Here is a 20,268-nt window from a genome sequence, read left to right on the forward strand (position 1 = left end):
CATTAGTAAAAATGTTATATGTCTTGAGTTGGTGTAAACCAGTGGCCTTGGTATGAATGAGGTCTGGGTCAACTTGTTGCTACGTGTGGCTTGTGAGGAAGTTTGAAAGCTTCCTGGATGTTCCATTTTGTAAAAATGAACAGTGACTGCAAATTGTTGGATTTATGAAATTGCCTTTGCACACGTGCCCTGATGAAGCTGTTCCGATTTGCTTTTTTGCCCTTCTGCCTCCCACTCCATTCCGTCTACACTGGAGTGAATTGAGATGCAGGGAAGAGAGCAACTACATGCCATTTCTTGTCCCAAAATTGGAACAGCTGGTTCAGATAAGTCAAGCAACAGCCTGACCTAGCACTATTTGCAGAATCATGCCTTGTGGCCAATGTTCTAGATTTCTCCATGGCCATTTTTGGTGATATCCCAACAAAGATGACAGTACAGTTGAGAGGGCATTCCAAAACATTGACTCTCGACCCCATGAAGACTCATGGCATCAAGTCAAACATGGGCAAGGAAACCTGCTGATTACCACTTACTGCCCTCCCGCAGCTGATTTATCAGTGCTCCTCCATATTGAACAGCACAGAAAAAGGGTGTAGCATGTACTGTTATGACCAGATGAGAAAGGTGTCTAGGGGTCCCTTTTAACTTTTTCACCTGGTCTTTTTGCAACAAGGTTTATGTTTTTAAACAGTGTTTTGAAGCCCCCGCCCCCCAGGGAATCCTTGTTCACCGCTTTCAAGGCAAAGAAATGAGCACAAACAGGCCGTCTTAGGCTTAAAGAAGAAAAGTGACATTTATTAAAACTTAAACTCTAATTTGGTTAACACCCATGGACACGCTGCGCCCCACGCTAGCATGCATATGCGATATGCACATGCAGATAGAGACAGAAAAGAGCAGAGAAAAATGGTGAAGTTTGAGGCAATCTCAGAAGAGGGGTTTTTGTTACTGTGCTTCAAGCTCGTTGTCATCCTCGCTTGTAGGTAGATCTTGCTTTTCGTTGGGCCAGTATTCTTAAACCTTGTTCACTGTAGGAGACTTTCTCGGGGTTCCTGTGTTCAATGGATTCTGAAGCTGGTCAGAACGAGATGAGAGATGTTCTCAGTCCAGGAGAAAATAGCTTTGAGTTTTAAAACTCTGTGTGGCAAGTTCAAAATCAAAACAAAAACTCCCAACAGCCAGTTAGTCCTGTGACTAAACTGGTCCGATCATATCTTCCGTGTATTGGGGAAGTGGGGACTAGTTCCTTTGTTCCAACACTGTCTGCTAGTATGCAAAAAATGTCTTTCCAGTCAGAGCCTTGACAACCCCTTGTAATGGGCCTCCTTTTCTTCCCAGCAATAATTTTCAAATCTAATGGCCATGTGGTGAAGAATATATGCCTCATTCTTGCAGGTGGGAGCCTGCTTGACAGTTTGGTTGGTGGGGGACTTCAGTGTCCATCATAAAGTTTGCCTGGGTAGCACCACCACTGGCCAAGACCTGAAAGACATGGCTGCCAAAGTAGGTCTGTAGCAGGTAGTGAGAGAACAAACACGGGGGTAATACCTACTTGATCCCGTCCTCTTCAATCTACCTGTTGGAGATGCATCTATCCATGACAATATAGAGTAACAACTGCACAGTCCTTGTGGAGAGAAGTCCTATATTCATGATGAGGGCAGGACTATGACTGTGCTAATTGGGATAGATTCACAACAGATCTAACAGTTCAAACCTGGGCATCCATGAGGCACTGTGCCATCAGCAGCAGCAGAATTGTATTCAACCACAGTCTGTAACCTCCATGGCTAGCATAATCCCTCACTATCACTGACATTAAGCTAGGGAATCAACCCTGATTCAATGTGGAATGTAAGAGAGCATGCCAGGAATGGCACCAGGTGTACCTAAAAAGGTGCCAACCTAGTGAAGCTACAACAGGACTATATACAGAGCTTAGTGATCCCACACTAATGAATCAGGTTAAAGCTTTGCAGTCCTGCCACATCCAGTCATGAATGATGGTGGACAATTTAAAACAAAACTGAAAGAGGAGGCTCCAAGGACATGCCCATTCGCTGATGGCAGAACCCAGTACATGAATGCAAAAGACTAGGCTGAAGTGTTTTCAGCCATCTTTGGCCTGAAGTGCTGAGTGAATGATTATCTGTCTCCTCCTGAGGTCCACCATCACAGATGCTAGTTTCCTGCCAATTTTATTTGATCCATGTAATTGGGAAACAGCTGAGCGCACTGGATACAGCAAAGGCCTATGGGCCCTGACATCTTGGCTGAAGTGCTGAAGACTTGTGCTCCAGAACTAGCCACACACCTCTGATCCAGTACAGCTACAACATTGGCATCCATTCAACAAAGTGGAAAATTCCCCAGGAATATCCTGTCCACAATAAACAAGATAAACCTAATCCAGCCAGTTACCACCACCTCAACCTACACTCAATCATCAGCAGGCTGATGGAAGGAGTTGACTGTGCTATCAATCGCTGATAATTTGGGTTCCCCCAGGGCCACTGGGCTCCAGACTTCATTACATCCTTGGTCCAAACAACATGGAAGAGGAGCTGAATTCCAAAAGTGAGGTGAGAGTGACTGCCCTTGCCAACCAAGTAACATTAATTCAGTGAGGATTGGGTGGAAAACTCTCCACTGGCTGGAGTCATCCTAGCACAAAGGAATCTTGTTGTGATTGTTAGAGGTCAATCATAGCCCCAGGACGTCACTACAGGAGTTGCTCAGAGCAGATGAATGACCTTCCCTCCATCATAAGGTCAGAAGTGGGGGATGTTCACTGGTATGGAATGCTGTGCATTCATAACTCATAGTGACGCAGCCTGTGCTCAGAGTTTGAACAGATTCAAGTTTGGCCTGATAAGCTGCAGTAAAATTCATGCCGCACAGTGCCAGGCAATGATCATTTCCAAGAAAAAATCTAATCACCTCCCCATTAACATTCAATGGCATTACCGTCACCGAATTTCTTTTTCTCTTCCCCCTCCTCCTTGGGCCACCATCAACATCTTGGGGGTTATCATTGACCAGAAATGTAACGGGACCAACCGCATAAATACTGTGGCTACAAGAGCAGATCTGAGGCTAAGAATTTTGCAGCAAGTAATTCATCTCCTGAACCTTTCCAATATCCACAAGGCATGAACCTGCAGCATAATGGAATACTGCCATTGGCCTGGATGAGAACATAAGAATTAGGAGCAGGAGGAGGCAATTCAGCTCCTCGAGCGTGCTCTGCCATTCAATATGATCATGGCTGATCTCATCTCTGCCTCAACTCCACTTTCCTATCCATTCTCCATAACCCTTCAACCCATTACTAATTAAAAATCTGTTTATCTCCTCCAATTTACTCAATGTCCCGGCATCCACCGCACTCTGGGATAGTGAATTCCACAGACTCTCAACCCTTTGAGAGAAGTAACTTCTCCTCATCTCTGTTTTAAATCTGCTACCCCTTATCTACATTTCCCCCCCCCCCCCCCCCCCCACCAAGTAAGGGGACCAAAACTGTACGCAATACTCCAGGTGCGGTCTCACTAATGCCTTGTACAGTTGCAGCAACACTTCCCTCCTTTAGCAATAAATGTCAAAATTCCATTTGGCTTCCTTTATTACCTGCACACACTAATTTTCTGCAACTAGTGCACGAGGACCCCCAGATCCCTCTGCACCAAAGCACTTTGAAGTTTCTCTCCATTTAGATAATTTGCCTTTCTATTCTTCTGACCAAAATGGATAACTTCACACTTATCCGCGTTAAATGCCATCTGCCAAATTTTGGCCCATTCACCTAACCTATCCATATCCATTTGTAAATTTCCTATTTCTTTATTGCAACTTACTGTCCCACCTATTTTAGTGTCCTCAGCAAATTTGGCTATAGTACCTTCTATCCCTGCATCCAAGTCACTAATATAGGTTGTAAATAGTTGGGGCCCAAGGACTGAACCCTGTGGCACCCCACTAGTTACATCTTGCCAACCAGAAAAGGACCCATTTATCCCAACTCTGTTTTCTATTGGCTAGCCAATCCTCTATCCAAGCTAATAAATTGCCCCTAACCCCATGTGATCTTACCTTGTGTATTAACCTTTTGTGGCACCTTATCAAATGCTTTTTGGAAGTCGAGATATACTACAGCTGCAGGATCCCCATTATCCACTTTACTTATTACATCTTTGAAGAACTCTAGCAAATTAGTCAAACACTATTTACCCTTCTTAAAACTATGCTGACTCTGGTGGATTGCGTTTTGACTTTCTAAATGTCCTGTTATTCCTTAATAATGAATTCTAACAATTTCCCAACCACAGATGTTAAACTAACTGGTCTGTAGTTTCCTACTTTCTGCCTCCCTCCTTTTTTGAATAAGGGCATTATGTTAGCATTTTTCCAATCCACTGCAACCTTTTCTGCATCCAGGGAATTTTGGAATATTATAACCAATGGATCCACTATCTCCTCTGCTGCCACTTCCTTTAAGACCCTAGGATGTAGGCCATCAGGCCTTGGGGACTTGTGTGCCTTCAATCCCAATAGTTTGCTCAGTACTTTTTCCCTAGTGGTGATTGTTCTAAGTTCCTCCCTTTCTATAACCTCTGTATTACCTGGTATTATTGGGATGGTACTAGTGTCCTCCACCGTGAAAACTGAGGCAAAGTACTGATTTCGCATCTCTGCCATTTGTGTTCCCCACTATTAACCCCCCGCCCCCAGTCACATCCTTCAAGGGACCAACATTCGCTTTAGCTACACTCTTCCTTTTTTATATACTTTTATAGAAGCTTTTGCTATCTGTTTTTATATTTTGCGCTAATTTTCCTAATTTACCTTTGCTCTTTTTATTACTTTTTTTAGTACCCCTGTGGGGAAACTTTTAAAGAACAATCTTCCAGCTTGCTACTGGCCTTTGCAATATGATATGCCTTAGTTTTTGTCTTTGTTATCCTTAACTTCCTTGCTTGGCCATGGATGTTTTTTCCCCCTCTTATATTCCAGAGAGGAAGAAAGATTCTATTATAGTTGGGAGGAATTGAATATCTCAATCATCTGCCACAGCTCATCAACTGTCCTATCTTTTAGTGTTACTGTCCAGTCCGCTAGGTCAATCTCTCGCCCTCAAACTGAATTTTCAACTAGTTTTCTGGAATGTAGCATGGTAGCCGAAAATGGTTATCTAAAGGTGAAGGTTGGAAACTAAGAAAATTCTTCAGAAGACGGAAATCCTAGTAGCCATTGTGAGAAAAGGTCTTAATTGTCAGGGTAAGATTACCCTACCCTCCTATGTTCTCAAGTCTAAAGCATATGACCAATGGAAGAATGAAGTGGATATGTGGACCTGGGTTACATCCCTGCCAAAGAGGAAACCATTGGCATAATCGCTTACCAGAAGTAAATTCAGTGGTGAAGTATTTTGAAAGTTGGATGCCCATCAGTTGGGTAGTGATGGTTTGGCTTTTCCATTAGTGTTCTTAGATTTTTGTTGTGAATCTCATCTATTAAATGTTTGAGGCATGGTCAGACTTTGATAGATTTCAGAACAGACGATTATTCATTGGAGGCATATATCATGGACTTCAACAGAGTGAATTTCTTCTATCTTTTTATACAAATTCAGTGCTAGCATTTAAATTGCTCGATTTTTGTCGCACGTATGGACAGGCTCCTGGTTCTAACTAGGGTGTGGTTCTCGCTCCCTGTTGCATTAGATGTCTGCTGCCTTGCAAAAAAAAAAAAAAAAAATTCCTGGGGAAGCAGTCACGTTATGCAGCCTTGGTGGAACAGATGGGCATTCCGCAGTGATGTAAAGAATAGACTAAATGCCAGATTTCAAAATGGTCCAGATAATGGACGCAGGCGTTGGTACAGTGGAAGAGTTGAGGACAAGTGGAAAGAGGACAAAAGCAGCTTTTTTGCAGATCTAGTTATTACAGCAGAAGACTGAATTGGAACAGCAAAAATAGGTGAATGAATCTCAGAAATGCACAAGGAACAGTTAATAGTGATTCAACTGTTCAATGTGATGTGGTTGAATATGCTATGCTAATGGAGATTAGTGAGAAGTGTGAAATCTGTAAAAAGTATCGGATGCTGCCACGTCCTAATGTAAACTTTCCATTGGCACGTGCCAAACATGGTCGTTTCCATGGATCTGAAGGGGTATGGAACAAAGACAAATTTTTCATCTTTTAATAGACCTGACAAACAGATTTAGTCTTTCTGCAATAATACTTCATAAGGGCAAAAAGGTGGTTTATAGACCATCATGGAGAAATACGTAGGAACTGGGCTTTAAAGTTTCTGGTTGATAATGGGGGGGATTTTGCCAGAGACGTGTGAAAATTATGGTCATGAATACCCCAGCTGAAAGTCCTTTTTCCAGCAATGCACTCTGAAAGGAGTCATAGTGATTGATGAAATGCCGATCAACCAGACTGCAAGTTGACAACCACCCTGGTATGGGCGGCTCATGCTAAGAATTCACCTTCACAGGGCTGGAGGGTATACTCCTCCATGAGCTGGTCTATGGCTGAAATCCTAAATCTGTGTTGTGTCCTTCAGCTCTAGAAAGTGTGACAAATTTCCTTTTTTTTCCCCCCCCTGCACTTTTGAATGCTTTACACATAGGGAAACTGACTTTCATCAAGGCCAAGGCCTGAGAAAATTCTGAAGTAGTGTATATGACCATCTGAGCCAATTTAATTCAGAAGGCTTGATCTATATTAAAACAGGGTTATAGGGAATGGAAAGGCCCTGGTAAGTTAATAACTATCTTCCCATCACAGCCTATCCAATATGGCAATCAAACAGTTAAGGTTCATTCTTCATGATTGATCGGGATTAATTACAAAATGTCAGACTCTGGGCATCTGATAGAAGTAAATGAGGCATCCTGTACCTCACATGCTCATGTTTTGTGAAGAAGGTCCAGAGGAACAAAATACAGCAGATCAAGAGCTGCATAGTGGTAATGTGAGTGACCATAGTGCACAAGACAGGGCTATCCCATCCAATGGCCAGTTGCCCACGGTGGGTACTTTGCCATTATGTTCCAGAGGGGTCTAAAGAGTGGAGGGATGTGACAATTGTGGGACGTGCAGGAAAAGGTACTGGCAAGTTTAAATATTAGTTGAATGAATGTTCAGGATGAAGATCAAGAAGCAAGGTCCATGGATTGGCAGAATGGGGTGAAAGAACGGAGAGTAAAAATGCAGTGCAAGTATTGATAGTGGGTCCAGAAGTGATTCTTGTATTAAAACGATCATGTACTGGAGAAAGTCTCCGATTCGTGCAAGAGGGAGCTCACAGTAGCAGTCTTGACAAAGTGCAAATGGAGGCCATAGCTTGATTAGTTTACACAATGATTACACATGGGTCACAGAACGGTCTCATAAGTAGAAGCAGTAGTCCTCATGACTGAAGTTTTGGTGGCTGCCTATAAATTTGAGGATAAACTAATGAAAGGGGCAAAACAAAAGAAATTAGATAGTTGAGTTTGGAGTTTATTCTGAAGTACCAGATAAAGGGCAGTTAGCCTTGTCACATAGATGGATCTGTAGTGGGAAAGTTCTTGCAGATGGGACTTCAGTCCCAACACTAGGCTAGTTGCTGAGGGTTTTGAAGAGAACTGGGTGATACAGATGTTAAGACTGGACTCTCCCATAGCTGGAAAAGTAACATGGGAAATCTTTTTGGCCACATATTCATGGGCATGTAGATCAACATAAAAGTTGCATTTCTGCAAGGTGATACTTTTCAGAGAGAAGTGTTCCTGCAACCACCCGAAGAGGCAGCAGATGCAGAAGGGAAACTATGGAAGCTAAATAAATATGTTGATGGCCTGAATGATGTTTCCAGTATGTGTTCTGTCAGTGGGATTTGTTTGCTGGAAATAGGTTGTATTCAACTAAAAGCAGAAAGTGCGGTGTTCAATAGATATAAAGGAAAACGTTCAGGCATCTTCAAGATGCGTGTTGATTTCTTTGGAGTGGTACTGCGGAATTTGAGAAATGTGAGATTACTGTAGAATTTAAGATTGGACGTTGGGGCTTTTAAAATATATTGGTTTAGCCGTTAAGTAGAGTAGGTCTGTAATAACTTTACATCAACAATCCTATATAGTATCACTCCATCATGGTTAATCATATTAGGTTATCCTAGAAAGATGTATCTAAAGGGACAGAGCAATTGTGCAGTTTGGTCAGTTGAACTGGTTGTGCACCAAATGTTTTGATGTGTGGGAGTTTCATCATACTAAAGTCAAATGTTTGCCCTTAAAACAAACATTGAAAATATTAAATCTGGAGGAATGTGTACTTAAGTTCCTATCCCTGGATGCTCCAAAGAACATAAACTAGTCATTTTTAGTGATGCTTCACATGCTAATCTTCCTGATGGGTATTTGAGTGCAGCTGGTTTCATAGTATTTCTAATGGGTGAACATGGGAAGTGTTGCCCTTTAGCTTGGGAGCTAAGAAATTAAGGATTGTTTAAAGTAATTTAGCTGCTGAAACACTGGCTTTTGGAGGCAGTAGATATGGGATGCTATTCAATAAATATTCAGTGAAATTCTATACAAGGAACATACTGAATCTATACCCATTAAATGTCAATAATAGTTCCTTATGGAATGTTGTACACTACAAAAATGTGAGAAAAGGTTACGGATTGACCTTGATTTCAAAGCCAACGCCAGAGAGCAAGGAAATCTTTTATATATAGCAAAAAATTTAAATTGGTGTATTCAAATTGTCAACTTTTTTTCTTTACAGAAAGAAATGCTTGTACATAGAAATAGTTGGGTGGCCTGGAGGAGGGCCTCTCAACGTAATGTACAGAATAGAGGTTTTGATTTTTTTCTGGCATTTTGTTTATGCATATTAACAAGTTTTCTTTAACAGGTTCCCTTCTTTCTCTCTCAATTGTATATCACTTGTGTTTATGTACAGGTAGAGGACATTAATTACATTTCACTTGAGCACACTTCTGAAGCTGGTGTGGTTGAGTTAGGTGTATGCTTGTATTGTCTCTCTCTCGCTCTATCCTTCAACTGACTTTCTGGAATTTTTAAAAATTCATTTTATGCGGGTGTCGCTGCCTGGGCCCGCCTTTATTGTCTACCCCTAATTGCCCATGAGAAGGTGGTGGTGCAATGCCTTCTTGAACGCTGCAGTCCATGTGGGGTAGGTACACCCACAGTGCTGTTAGGAAGGGAGCTCCAGGATTTTGACCCAGCGACGGTGAAGGAACGGCGATATAGTTCCAAGTCAGGATGGTGTGCAGCTTGGGGAACTTGCAGGTGGTGGCGTTGCCAAGCATCTGCTGCCCTATCCTCCTAGGTAATACAGGTCGCAGGCTTGAAAGATGCTGTCTAACGAGCCTTGACACGTTGCTGCAGTGCATCTTGTAGATGGTACATACTGCTGCCACTGTGCATCAGTGGTGGAGGGGAGTGAATGTTTGTGGATGGGGTGCCAATCGCGCGAGCTACTTTGTCCTGGATGGTGTCGAGCTTCCTGAGTTGTGGTGGAGCTGCGCTCATCCAGGCAAGTGGAGAGTATTTCATCACACTCCTGACTTGTGCCTTGCAGATGGTGGACAGGCTTTGGGGAGTCAGGAGTTGAGTTACTCGCTGCAGGATTCCTAGCCTCTGACCTGCTGTTGTAGTATTGGCATTTATGTGGCTACTCCAATTCAGTTTCTGGTCAATGGTAACCTCCAGGATGTTTGTGGGGGATTCAGTCATCGTAATGTCATTTAATGTCAAGGGGAGGTGGTTAGATTCTTTCTTGTCGGAGATGGTCATTGCCTGGCACTTGTGTGACACGAACAATACTTGCCACTTATCAGCCCAAGCCTGGATATTGTCCAGGTCTTGCTGCATTTCTGCACTGACTGCTTCAGTATCTGAGAAGTCGTGAATGGTGCTAAACATTGTGCAGTGAACATCCCCACTTCTGACCTTATGATTGAAGGAAGGTCATTGATGAAGCAGCTGAAGATGGTTGGGCCTAGGACACTACCCTGAGGAACTCCTGCAGTGATGTCCTGGAGCTGGGATGATTGACCTCCAACAACCACAACCATCTTCCTTTGCATTAGATACGACTCCTACCAAAGGAGAGTTTTCCCTTGATTCCCATTAACTCCCGTTTTGCTGGGGCGCCTTGATGCCATACTCTGTCACATGCCTTGATGACTAGGGCGGTCGCTGTTGCCTCACCTCTGGAATTCAGCTTTTTTGGTCCATGTTTGAACCAAGGCTGTAATGAGGTCAAGAGCTGAGTGGCCCTGGCAACCCCAAACTGAACGTCGCTGAGCAGGTTATTGCTAAGCAAGTGTCATTTGATAGCACTTCCATCACCTTTTACTGATGAAGAGTAGACTGATGGTAATTGGCTGGGTTGGATTTGTCTTGCTTTTCATATACAGAACATACTTGGGCAATTTTCCACATTGCCAGATAGATGCTAGTGTTGTAGCTGTAGTAGAACAGCTTGGCTCGGGGCGTGGCAAGTTCTGGAGCATAGGTCTTCAGTACTATTGCCAGAATGTTATCAGGGCCCATAGCCTTGGCAGTATCTGGTGCCTTCAGTCGTTTCTTGATATTGCGCGGAATGAATTGGCTGAAAGCTGACATCTGTGATGCTGGGGACTTCAGGAGGTAGAGATTAGTTTAGAGATACAGCACTGAAACAGGCCCTTCGGCCCACCGAGTCTGTGCCGACCGTCAACCACCCATTTATACCAATCCTACACCAATCCCATATTCCTATCACATCCCCACCTGTCCCTATATTTCCCTACCACCTACCTATACTAGGGGCAATTTGTAATGGCCAATTTACCTACCAACCTGCAAGTCTTTGGCATGTGGGAGAAAACCGGAGCACTCGGAGGAAACCCACGCAGACACAGGAAGAACTTGCAAACTCCACACAGGCAGTACCCAGAATTGAACCTGGGTCACTGGAGCTGTGAGGCTGCGGTGCTAACCACTGTGCCGCCCATGAATGATCAACTTGACACTTCTGGCTGAAGATTGCAAAAGATAAGGCTGAAGAATCTGCAGCAATGATGTGCTGGGCTCCCCTATCATTGAGGATGGGGATATTTGTGGAGCCACCTGCTCCTGTTAGTTGTAATTGTCCATCACCATTCACGACTGGATGTGGCAGGACTACAGCTTCTATCTGATCCGTTGGTTATAGGATCGCTTAGCTCTGTCTTTTGCGTGCTGCTTCTGCTGTTTGGCACACCGGTAGTCCTGTGTTGTAGCTGCACCAGGTTGGCACCTCATTTTGAGGTATGCCTGGTGCTGCTCCTGACATGCCCTCCTGCACTCTTCATTGAACCAGACTTGAGATAACACTCCCTACCTAACAGCACTGTTGTACCCACACCCCCAAGGACTGCAGTGGTTCTAGAAGGTGGCTGATGACCACCTTCTGTGACATTTGGAAATGGGCAATAATTGCTGGCTTTGTCAGATTCTGGATTTTGAACACTGGACTTTTTTATTCATGGGCAGTGGGAGTTGCTGGCTAAGGCAACATTTATTGCCCATCCCTAATTGTTCTTGAACTGAGTGGCCATTTCACAGAGCACTTGAGAGTCAACCACATTGCCATGGATCTGGAGTCAGATGTAGGCCAGACCCAGATGAGGGCGGCAGATTTCCTTAAGCTCCTGTAATCTTGCCTGAGTTTATCCCCTTTTGTACTTGGGATCACCCTTGTTGCTGCTAGCTCCTCCAATGCATGAACATTCCTTTTTTGAAATGTTAACAAGAACAGCACGCAGTGCTCCAGTGGAAGTCTAACCAGTACATTATACAGTCTCAGCATAATCTCGAGACTTGTATTGTAGTGTGCTGGCTATGTGATCATTTTAGCTTCAGTCTTGCTTTATAGAGTCATAGTCATAGAGATACAGCACTGAAACAGGCCCTTTGGCCCACCGAGTCTGTGCCGACCAACAACCACCCATTTTATACTAATCCCATATTCCCAAGAGAGCAAGACTACACCTCCTTCTGGCAGGGTAGGGATCCTGAAGAACCAAGATGGCATGGAGTGGGCTTCGCCATCAGAAACTCCTTTGCTCCGCATGTTAGAGCCACCCTCAAATGGGTCGGAACACATACTGTCCATCCAACTGTTCACTGCCTCTGGTCCAGTACACATCTATGCTCCAACACTCTGCTCCCCACCTGAAGCTAAAGACCAGTTCTACGAGGAACTCCATAATATCATTTGTTCCTGCTGGGGGACTTTAATGCCAGGTTTGGGGCCAACCATGACTCATAGCTCTCCTGCCTTGGGCGCGATGGCATTGGAAAGATGAATGAGAATGGACAGAGACTGCTGGAGTTGTGTACCTATCATAATCTCTATCACCGACTCGTTCTTTCATACTAAACCCTGTCACCAGGTTTCTTGGAGGCACCCAAGATCACATCGTTGGCACCAGCTGGACCTCGTCGTCACAAGGTGAGCCTCTATAAACAGTGTCCAAATCACACGCAGCTTCCACAGTGCGGACTGCGACACCGACCACTCCCTGGTGTGCAGGAAGGTTAGTGTCAAACCAAAAAAGTTGCATCATTCCAAGCAGAAGGGCCACCCGCGCAGCAGCACGAGCAGAATTTCTCATCCACAGCTGTTACATAAGTTTCTAAATTCACTTGACAAAGCCCTTCAAAACACTCCTACAGGGAATGCAGAGACCAAGTGGGCCCGCATCAGAGACGCCATCTATGACTCAGCAATGACCACCTATGGCAAACGTGTGAAGCGGAATGCAGACTGGTTTCAATCTCCCTTTGAAGAGCTGGAACCTGTCATAGCTGCTAAGCGCATTGCACTATTGAACTCCAAGAAAGCCCCCAGCGAGTTAACATCCGTAGCACTTTGTGCAGCGCTTCTGGCTGCTTTAAGAACAGCCAGGCGCTGCACAAATGACTACCGGCAACACCAATGCAGTCATATTCAGCTGGCCTCTGACACCGGAAACATCAGAGGAATGTAGGATGGCATTAAGAGAGCTTTTGGGCCAACCATCAAGAAGATTGCCCCCCTCAAATCTAAATCAGGGGACGCAATCACTGACCAATGCAAGCAAATGGACCACTGGGTGGAGCACCACCTGGAACTGTACTCCAGGGAAAATGTCGTCACTGAGACCGCCCTCAGTGCAGCCCAGTCTCTGCCAGTCATGGATGAGCTGGGCATACAGCCAGCAAAATCAGAACTCAGTGATGCCATTGATTCTCTAGCCAGCAGAAAAGCCCCTGGGAAGCACGGCATTACCCCTGAAATAATCAAGAGTGCCAAGCCTGCTATACTTGCAGCACTCTACAAACTGCTTTGCCTGTGCTGGGACAAGGGAGCAGTACCACAGCACATGCGCGATACCAATATCATCACCCTCTATAAAGACAAGGGTGACCGCGGTGACTACAACAATTACCGCGGATATCTCCCTGCTCAGCATAGTGGGGAAAGTCTTCGTTTGAGTCGCTTTAAACAGGCTTCAGAAGCTGGCTGCACGTGTCTACCCTGAGGCACAGTGTAGCCTTCGAGTAGAGATCCACCATTGACCTGCTGTTCTCCCTTCGCCAGCTAGAGGAGAAATGTCGTGAACAACAGATGTCCCTCTACGTTGCTTTCATTGATCTCGCCAAAGCCTTTGACCTCGTCAGCAGACGTGGTCTCTTCAGACGACTGGCAAAGATCTGATGTCCACCAAAGCTACTAAGCATCATCACCTCATTCCATGACTATATGAAAGGCACAATTCAGCATAGCGGCGCCTCATCAAACCCCTTTCCTATTCTGAGTGGCATGAAACATGGCTGTGTTCTCTCACCTACACTGTTTTGGGATCTTCTCCCTGCTGCCCTCGCATGCGTTTAAGTCTTCAGAAGAAGGAATTTTCCTCCAAGATCGGGTGGCAGGTTGTTCAACCTTGCCCATCTAAGAGCCAAACCAAAGTACAGAAAGTCCTCATCAGGGAACTCCTCTTTGACGATGCTGCATTAACATCTCTCACTGAAGAGTGTCTGCAGTGTCATCGACAGGATTGCAGCTGCCTACAACGAATTTGCCCTAACCATCAGCCTCAAGAAAACAAACATCATGGGACAGGATGTCAGAAATGCTCCATCCATCAATATTGGTGACCACGCTCTGGAAGTGGTTCAAGAGTTCACCTGCCTAGGCTCAACTATCACCAGTAACCTGTCTCTCGATGCAGAAGTTAATAAGCGCATGGGAAAGGCTTCCACTGCTATGTCTAGACTGGCCAAGAGAGTGTGGCGCACTGACACAGAACACAAAAGTCTGAGTGTATCAAGCCTGTGTCCTCAGTACCTTGCTCTGGCAGCGAGGCCTGGACAACGTATGTCAGCCAAGAGTGACGTCTCAATTCATTCCATCTTTGCTACCTCCGGAGAATCCTTGGCATCAGGTGGCAAGACTGTATCTCCAACACCGAAGTCCTCAAGGTGGCCAACATCCCCAGCATATACACCCTACTGAGCCAGCGGCGTTTGAGATGGCTTGGCCATGTGAGCTGTATAGAAGATGGCAGGATCCCCAAGGACACATTGTACAGTGAGCTCGTCACTGGTATCAGACCCACCGGCCAATCATGTCTCGGCTTTTAAAGACGTCTGCAAACGCAACATGAAATCCTGTGACATTAATCACAAGTTGTGGGAGTCAGTTGCCAGTGATCGCCAGAGCTGGCGGACCGCCATAAAGGCGGGGCTGAAGTGTGGCGAGTCGAAGAGACTTATCAGTTGGCAGGGAAAAAAAAGCACAGGGGGAAAGCCAACTGTGTAACAGCCCCGACAACCGATTTTATCTGCAGCACCTATGGAAAAGTCTGTCATTCTAGAATTGGCCTTTATAGCCACTCCAGGCGCTGCTTCACAAACCACTGACCACCTCGAGGCGCTTATCCATTGTCTCTCGAGACAAGGAGGCCAAAGAAGAAGATATTCCCATATTCCCCATCACATCCCCACCATTCTCCTACCACCTGCCTACATTAGGGGCAATTTACAATGGCCAATTTGCCTCTATCAACCTGCAAGTCTTTGGCCGTGGGAGGAAACCGGAGCACCTGGCGTAAACCCATGCGGTCTCAGGGAGAACTTGCAAATTCCGCATAGACAGTGCGCAGAACCGAACCCATGTCGCTGGAGCTGTGAGGCTGCGGTGCTAACCACTGTGCCGCCCCTTTAGCTAATCATTTATAAAAAAAAAGCTGCATTTTAGTCTTATAACTGTCATTGCTCATTCTTTTGGACTATTTTCAAAAATGTCCGATTTTCAGACAGCTGGATTTTGGATGTCTGACCTGTACATTTAAAAAAAAAATCTCCATCTGCTGCACCTGTAAAAGGAACATCAGGTTATGTGTCTTCCTCCTGTAGCTGGAATACTCTATTGTAACTGCCTGGTAATTCCGATCAGAAATAGTAAATGTACATTTTCTTATTCTCCCCTGCCAAAGTTGAGCCCCTGCAATTGTGTGCATAATTCAAGACTTTTTAACCATTTGCAATTTGGACTTTTATTTATGGCTGCCTCTGCTAGAGAAACACCACTTATAGCTTGGTCAGCTTGCGTTCTTTAAATTTACTTGTCCAGCGTGTCATTTTGCTCAGTTTAAAGGAATAAGAGCCAGTTGTTTAATTCTAAAGCCTCTTTTGTTTTTTCACTACTGTAAACCATTTGTTTATGGATACAGCTGTGCTTGATTTCAGTAAGATCTGTCAGAGGAGAAGGATTCCTATTAGACTTTGGAAGCCTTGAGTCGTCATTCTTCTGCAATGTCTGTTGTTGCTACTAAATAAATGTGCATACATTTTGTTCATGTGAACAAATTCACAAAAATGAAATTTGACCACAAACAGTACATTTGCATTGTAAAGCATTTCCACAAACTAGAAAATGGCAACTTCTCAAATCACAGCTCCTGAGCTTAACAAGATATCTAAATTTGACTTAGTTGGTAATGTTCTGACTTATGGGTCAAGATAATGGTTTGAGCAAATAATCTAGGTGGATTCTTTTTTTTTTTTTTGAGTGGATTATTATTACACCATTGATCACAGTAGTGGTCGGATAGGAGATTCCTGTTTGCTGCTTTGGATGGTTCCTCAAAGGATCTCGCTATCTGCAAAAGAACAAGGAGTTTGTCGGACCAAAATTTCTCCTTCAGTCAATGTTAAGAGATTAAACAAACTGGTTATTTATCTCAATTTGCAAGTGCAGACATATTAGTGACTACACTTCAGAAAGGTTTTTTCTATATATGAAGCGCTTTGAGTTTGTGTGCTAAGGCATCCTAGAAAAGCTATTGTAAACTTGAGTTTACTTGTGCAGTAAGGTTTTGGAATGTCTCTTAACAGAAGCTGCTAACTGTCTTGTAACTGCACAATGACTAAGCCTTTTGATTTTGCAGAGAAGTATTCCACAGTCAGTGTCTAGCTGCTGATTTGAGTCCATGATCTATTTAATTGTATAAAGTGTCTTTTTTTTTGTCTAGTTCAGCATGGTTATTAATACTATGGTTGACTTTTTAAAAAAAAACCTAGGTGTTGCTGTGCAATCGGTCCGAGAGAGATTTGAAGAGATGAATCACGAGAAACAGAATGAGGAAGGAATAGGAAACTGCTGCAAGATCAGTGCAATAACTCCAAGCACAAAGGCCATTCAGGCAATGTTGTTTCATGAGTCTACTCCCAGTGCCTTTCACGTTATCCAGATGAAAAAGGTAAACTGCAGTCTGCGCGCATTGATATGAACAGACTTCCTGAAGCAGAAACTTGAAACTGATTCTGATAACGTGATTATTACATGTGTGTATTATGGTCAAGTTTTTTTATAACCTAGTTCTGTGGAGTTTGAGTTTGGGGTCAGATCCACACAGGAATAAGGCTGGTGTTAGTGGAGATGAATGAAGACATGGTCAACGATTTTTTTTTTAAGCAAGATTTTTCAAGGTGATGAATAAAAGAAAGCAGATTGCTCTGAGTTAGAGTACGGTGGGATGGCTGAAGGCTGTACCACCAATAGTTAAATTTAGGAAAAATAAATGCATGTTAAACCAGAGTTGGGGCAATGGGTATCAGCAGTAAGTGTTACAGAATTAGGGAGGAGAGTTTTGTAAATATATTGAGGAATTGGGATCCAGTGCAGGTCAGCAAGGATAGGGGTGATACTGCACCATGACCAAGCCTTTTGATTTTGCAGAGTTGGATGGCAGTTTGCATGGGAAGTTTTTTTTTATTGAAGTAGGAAATGTTTCAGGATGAGCTGTTAAATGAGACTAATGAAGAGGGCATTGGAAAAGTCTGGTCTGGAAGAGAGAAATAACGAGGTTTTGTTCAGTAAGGGGTGAAGTTTTATTTCATAATGGAGTTGAGGTAGGGGATATGGACTTGGCACCCTTGGTGCTCTAGATATGACTTTAAAGGTAAGTTCAAGGTCAGACAAATCAGGTTAAGCTTGGATGGAATTAAGGGCTTTACTGTGGAATTTTTGGCATGAAGTCACATGAGCCACAAAGTTCAGCCCCATTCGCATGTTGTGTGACACCTTAGTAGCAATCAAATTTAAGTGTGGTGATAAAGGCAAAGTTGGGTAATGTTGCCAAGAGGAATTGTGCAGAATGTCAGTGACTTGGACCAGAATGGTCCTAATGCTGTGGGCAAAATGGAAACCTGACTGCAAGGATTGGTGAGCACTGAGTTGGGTGGTGGTGATGCATTCTGGAATTTGATAGGATTGGGGTATTTGGAAAGGACAAAGCAGCCAAAAGTAGGCTTTTTAAGGAACTGGATGATTGCTTAGAAATGAGTAAGCAATGCCTGAAGAGGGAACGTTAGTCAAGAAAAGGAATTGAGTAATCAATGCTGCAATTATAAACATTACTATTTAATATTGATTTACAATCCAAGATTGCTAATTGTGCAAAGCATCAAATACATCAATTGGACCATAGTGTAAAGCTTCAACGGTGAATGTGTATTCTTAGTGATGCTTCCAAGTTCTAGTAAGGCTTCTTCTTTGGCCTCCTTGTCTCGAGAAACAATGGGTAAGCGCCTGGAGGTGGTCAGTGGTTTGTGAAGCAGCGCCTGGAGTGGCTATAAAAGGCCAATTCTAGAGTGGCAGACTCTTCCACGGGTGCTGCAGATAAAATTGGTTGTCGGGGCTGTTACACAGTTGGCTCTCTCCTTGCGCTTCTGTCTTTTTTCCTGCCAACTGCTAAGTCTCTTCGACTTGCCACGCTTTAGCCCCGCCTTTGTGGTTGCCCGCCAGCTCTGGCGATTGCTGGCAACTGACTCCCATGACTTGTGATCAATGTCACAGGACTAGTAAGGTTGTATTTATACATATTAATGGGTGCATATGATGGATTTAAAGTGCATCAATATTGAGCATTGTCTTTATCTGTTAGACGCTTTTTGGGTACTGTATGAGACACTCTTTGCACCTCCTGGCAGTTGAGCCCTCCCCACAACTTTTTTTTCCACCATTATGAAAAGCCTGATGCATTAAATTATTTTGAGAGTCCAAGCATTGCTTTGAAGCATTTATGCTATTTTTTCCTGTTGCATTCAGACTTGGATGTTGGTTGAAAGGACTGTTGTGCTACCGGGTCCTTTACTTTTGTGAAGGTGAATGATACAAGTGGAGATGTGTACAATTGTGGTGATCTCTCTATAAACACTCCCAAGTTGAGGAAACCCTGCAGTCCTGAAAAGGTTAAGTGAGTTGGTTTTTGCCAGCAGACATGTGATCTGTTCGCAAGTTTAAAGAAAACAAGTTGAGTTCTCCGATGGTGATGTCAAGAAACTGTAGAGGCTTCAAAATGCAGCTGCTGACGTGTGGAAGGGACAGAGGCTGAAACTTCCTCTCCCAGCTTCCTGACATCTGCCAGAAACAGAGCAAAACAAACATCCAGTGTTGAAATAACCAGGTACTGTTCTATGTTAAGTAAAAGCTACTTTATGCTCTCTCTCCGTCCTTAGCTGTATACCCCAAGGTCACATTTTCTACTCTGGCAATCCGTCCCTTTTTTTTTTTGCTTGTAGTATTTCTTTTGCACTCTACAGTACATCCATATGCTTTTCCTTCTTTCATCAAGCAGTCAGATTCCGAAATCAGTGTGGGTGACTCGCATGAATAGACTTTATTAAGAAATGGGAATTGGTATGAAATTCTTAATGTAGCATTTGGATTCTACTTAACCTAATGTAGAATATACCAATGCATATCTTTGCTAAATTAGAACAATATACTAGATATGCTGTGACCATATGCAGGATATGTTGTCATTTGGATCATAAGCATAGCTAGTTAATTGTTATATAATTTTTAATAAAATTAGGTTTGTGTTCTTGGTTTGAGGCAACTTAAACAGTAACAGCTGCTGAAGGGTAGGCTGGATATTCATATGCTGCAATTCATGTTTAGACCAAGAAACTTTGGCACAAAAGCCCAGTTAGCTAATTCTGCATGTTCCAATGACATCTGCTTTATGTAATATGTACTAGATTGAAAGTTTAGTCCTGATAACCTATTGGATGACTCTAAAGTGAACCAAAGTTTTCAGTGCAACAGGCTGGCTGATCCTATGACAATGGATGTGCAAAACTAGGGTCAAATTCTTTTGGGCATGCAGTGTTACTTAAATGCACCTGGTGCTGATCAGGTTTGTGAAGTTCAACTTGGCAAAGTATCGCTAAACTATGTAGCAGGATGTGTTGCTATAGGAACATTTTCAGAGCATTTCCAGTAATGTTTTAGGTTATATGAAAACTACAGTGCTCATAGAAAGTAAGTTTCTGCCAATCTAGTTCTCCCATGGAGGCAACTAGTTTAAGTTTCTAATTTGAGTTTATAATTGTGACAGAGCTCTCAGATGTATTTATTTTTAGTTTGATCAATTTTACATATTCCCTTTTCTGAATATGGGCAAGATGATGGAAATGGTCCTTTTTAGGAGCTGGCAATGGCCTTCACTGTTAATCTGGTTATCCCTCCTAGGATGAGATGATTTGTACAGTATTGCAATATAAAATTGCCTTTATGCCAGATCATTCATTTTTGGGTCCTGAAGCCCAATAAATTCTGCAAGTTTCTGTGATATAAAGGATTTTTTTGACTTCACTCCTGGAGCAAACCTGAAGAAACTGGAGGTATTTGCTTTACTGTAAATTTTCTTTCCAAC

General features: G+C 43.5%; 1 protein-coding gene across 10 annotated transcripts in view; it reads left to right on the forward strand.

Moving 5' to 3' along the window:
- The window catches only part of LOC137379085 (anillin-like), a 94,069-nt gene that overhangs the window by 17,782 nt on the left and 56,019 nt on the right, over positions 1–20,268 (forward strand). For all 10 annotated transcript variants that reach the window (XM_068049733.1, XM_068049730.1, XM_068049737.1 and 7 more), the window contains exon 6: positions 16,628–16,806. In XM_068049733.1, coding sequence (XP_067905834.1) covers positions 16,628–16,806 — 179 coding nt within the window. The remainder of the gene's footprint in view (positions 1–16,627; positions 16,807–20,268) is intronic.

This window comes from Heterodontus francisci, chromosome 17 (genome assembly GCF_036365525.1).
Source record: "Heterodontus francisci isolate sHetFra1 chromosome 17, sHetFra1.hap1, whole genome shotgun sequence".
Taxonomy (NCBI): domain Eukaryota; kingdom Metazoa; phylum Chordata; class Chondrichthyes; order Heterodontiformes; family Heterodontidae; genus Heterodontus; species Heterodontus francisci.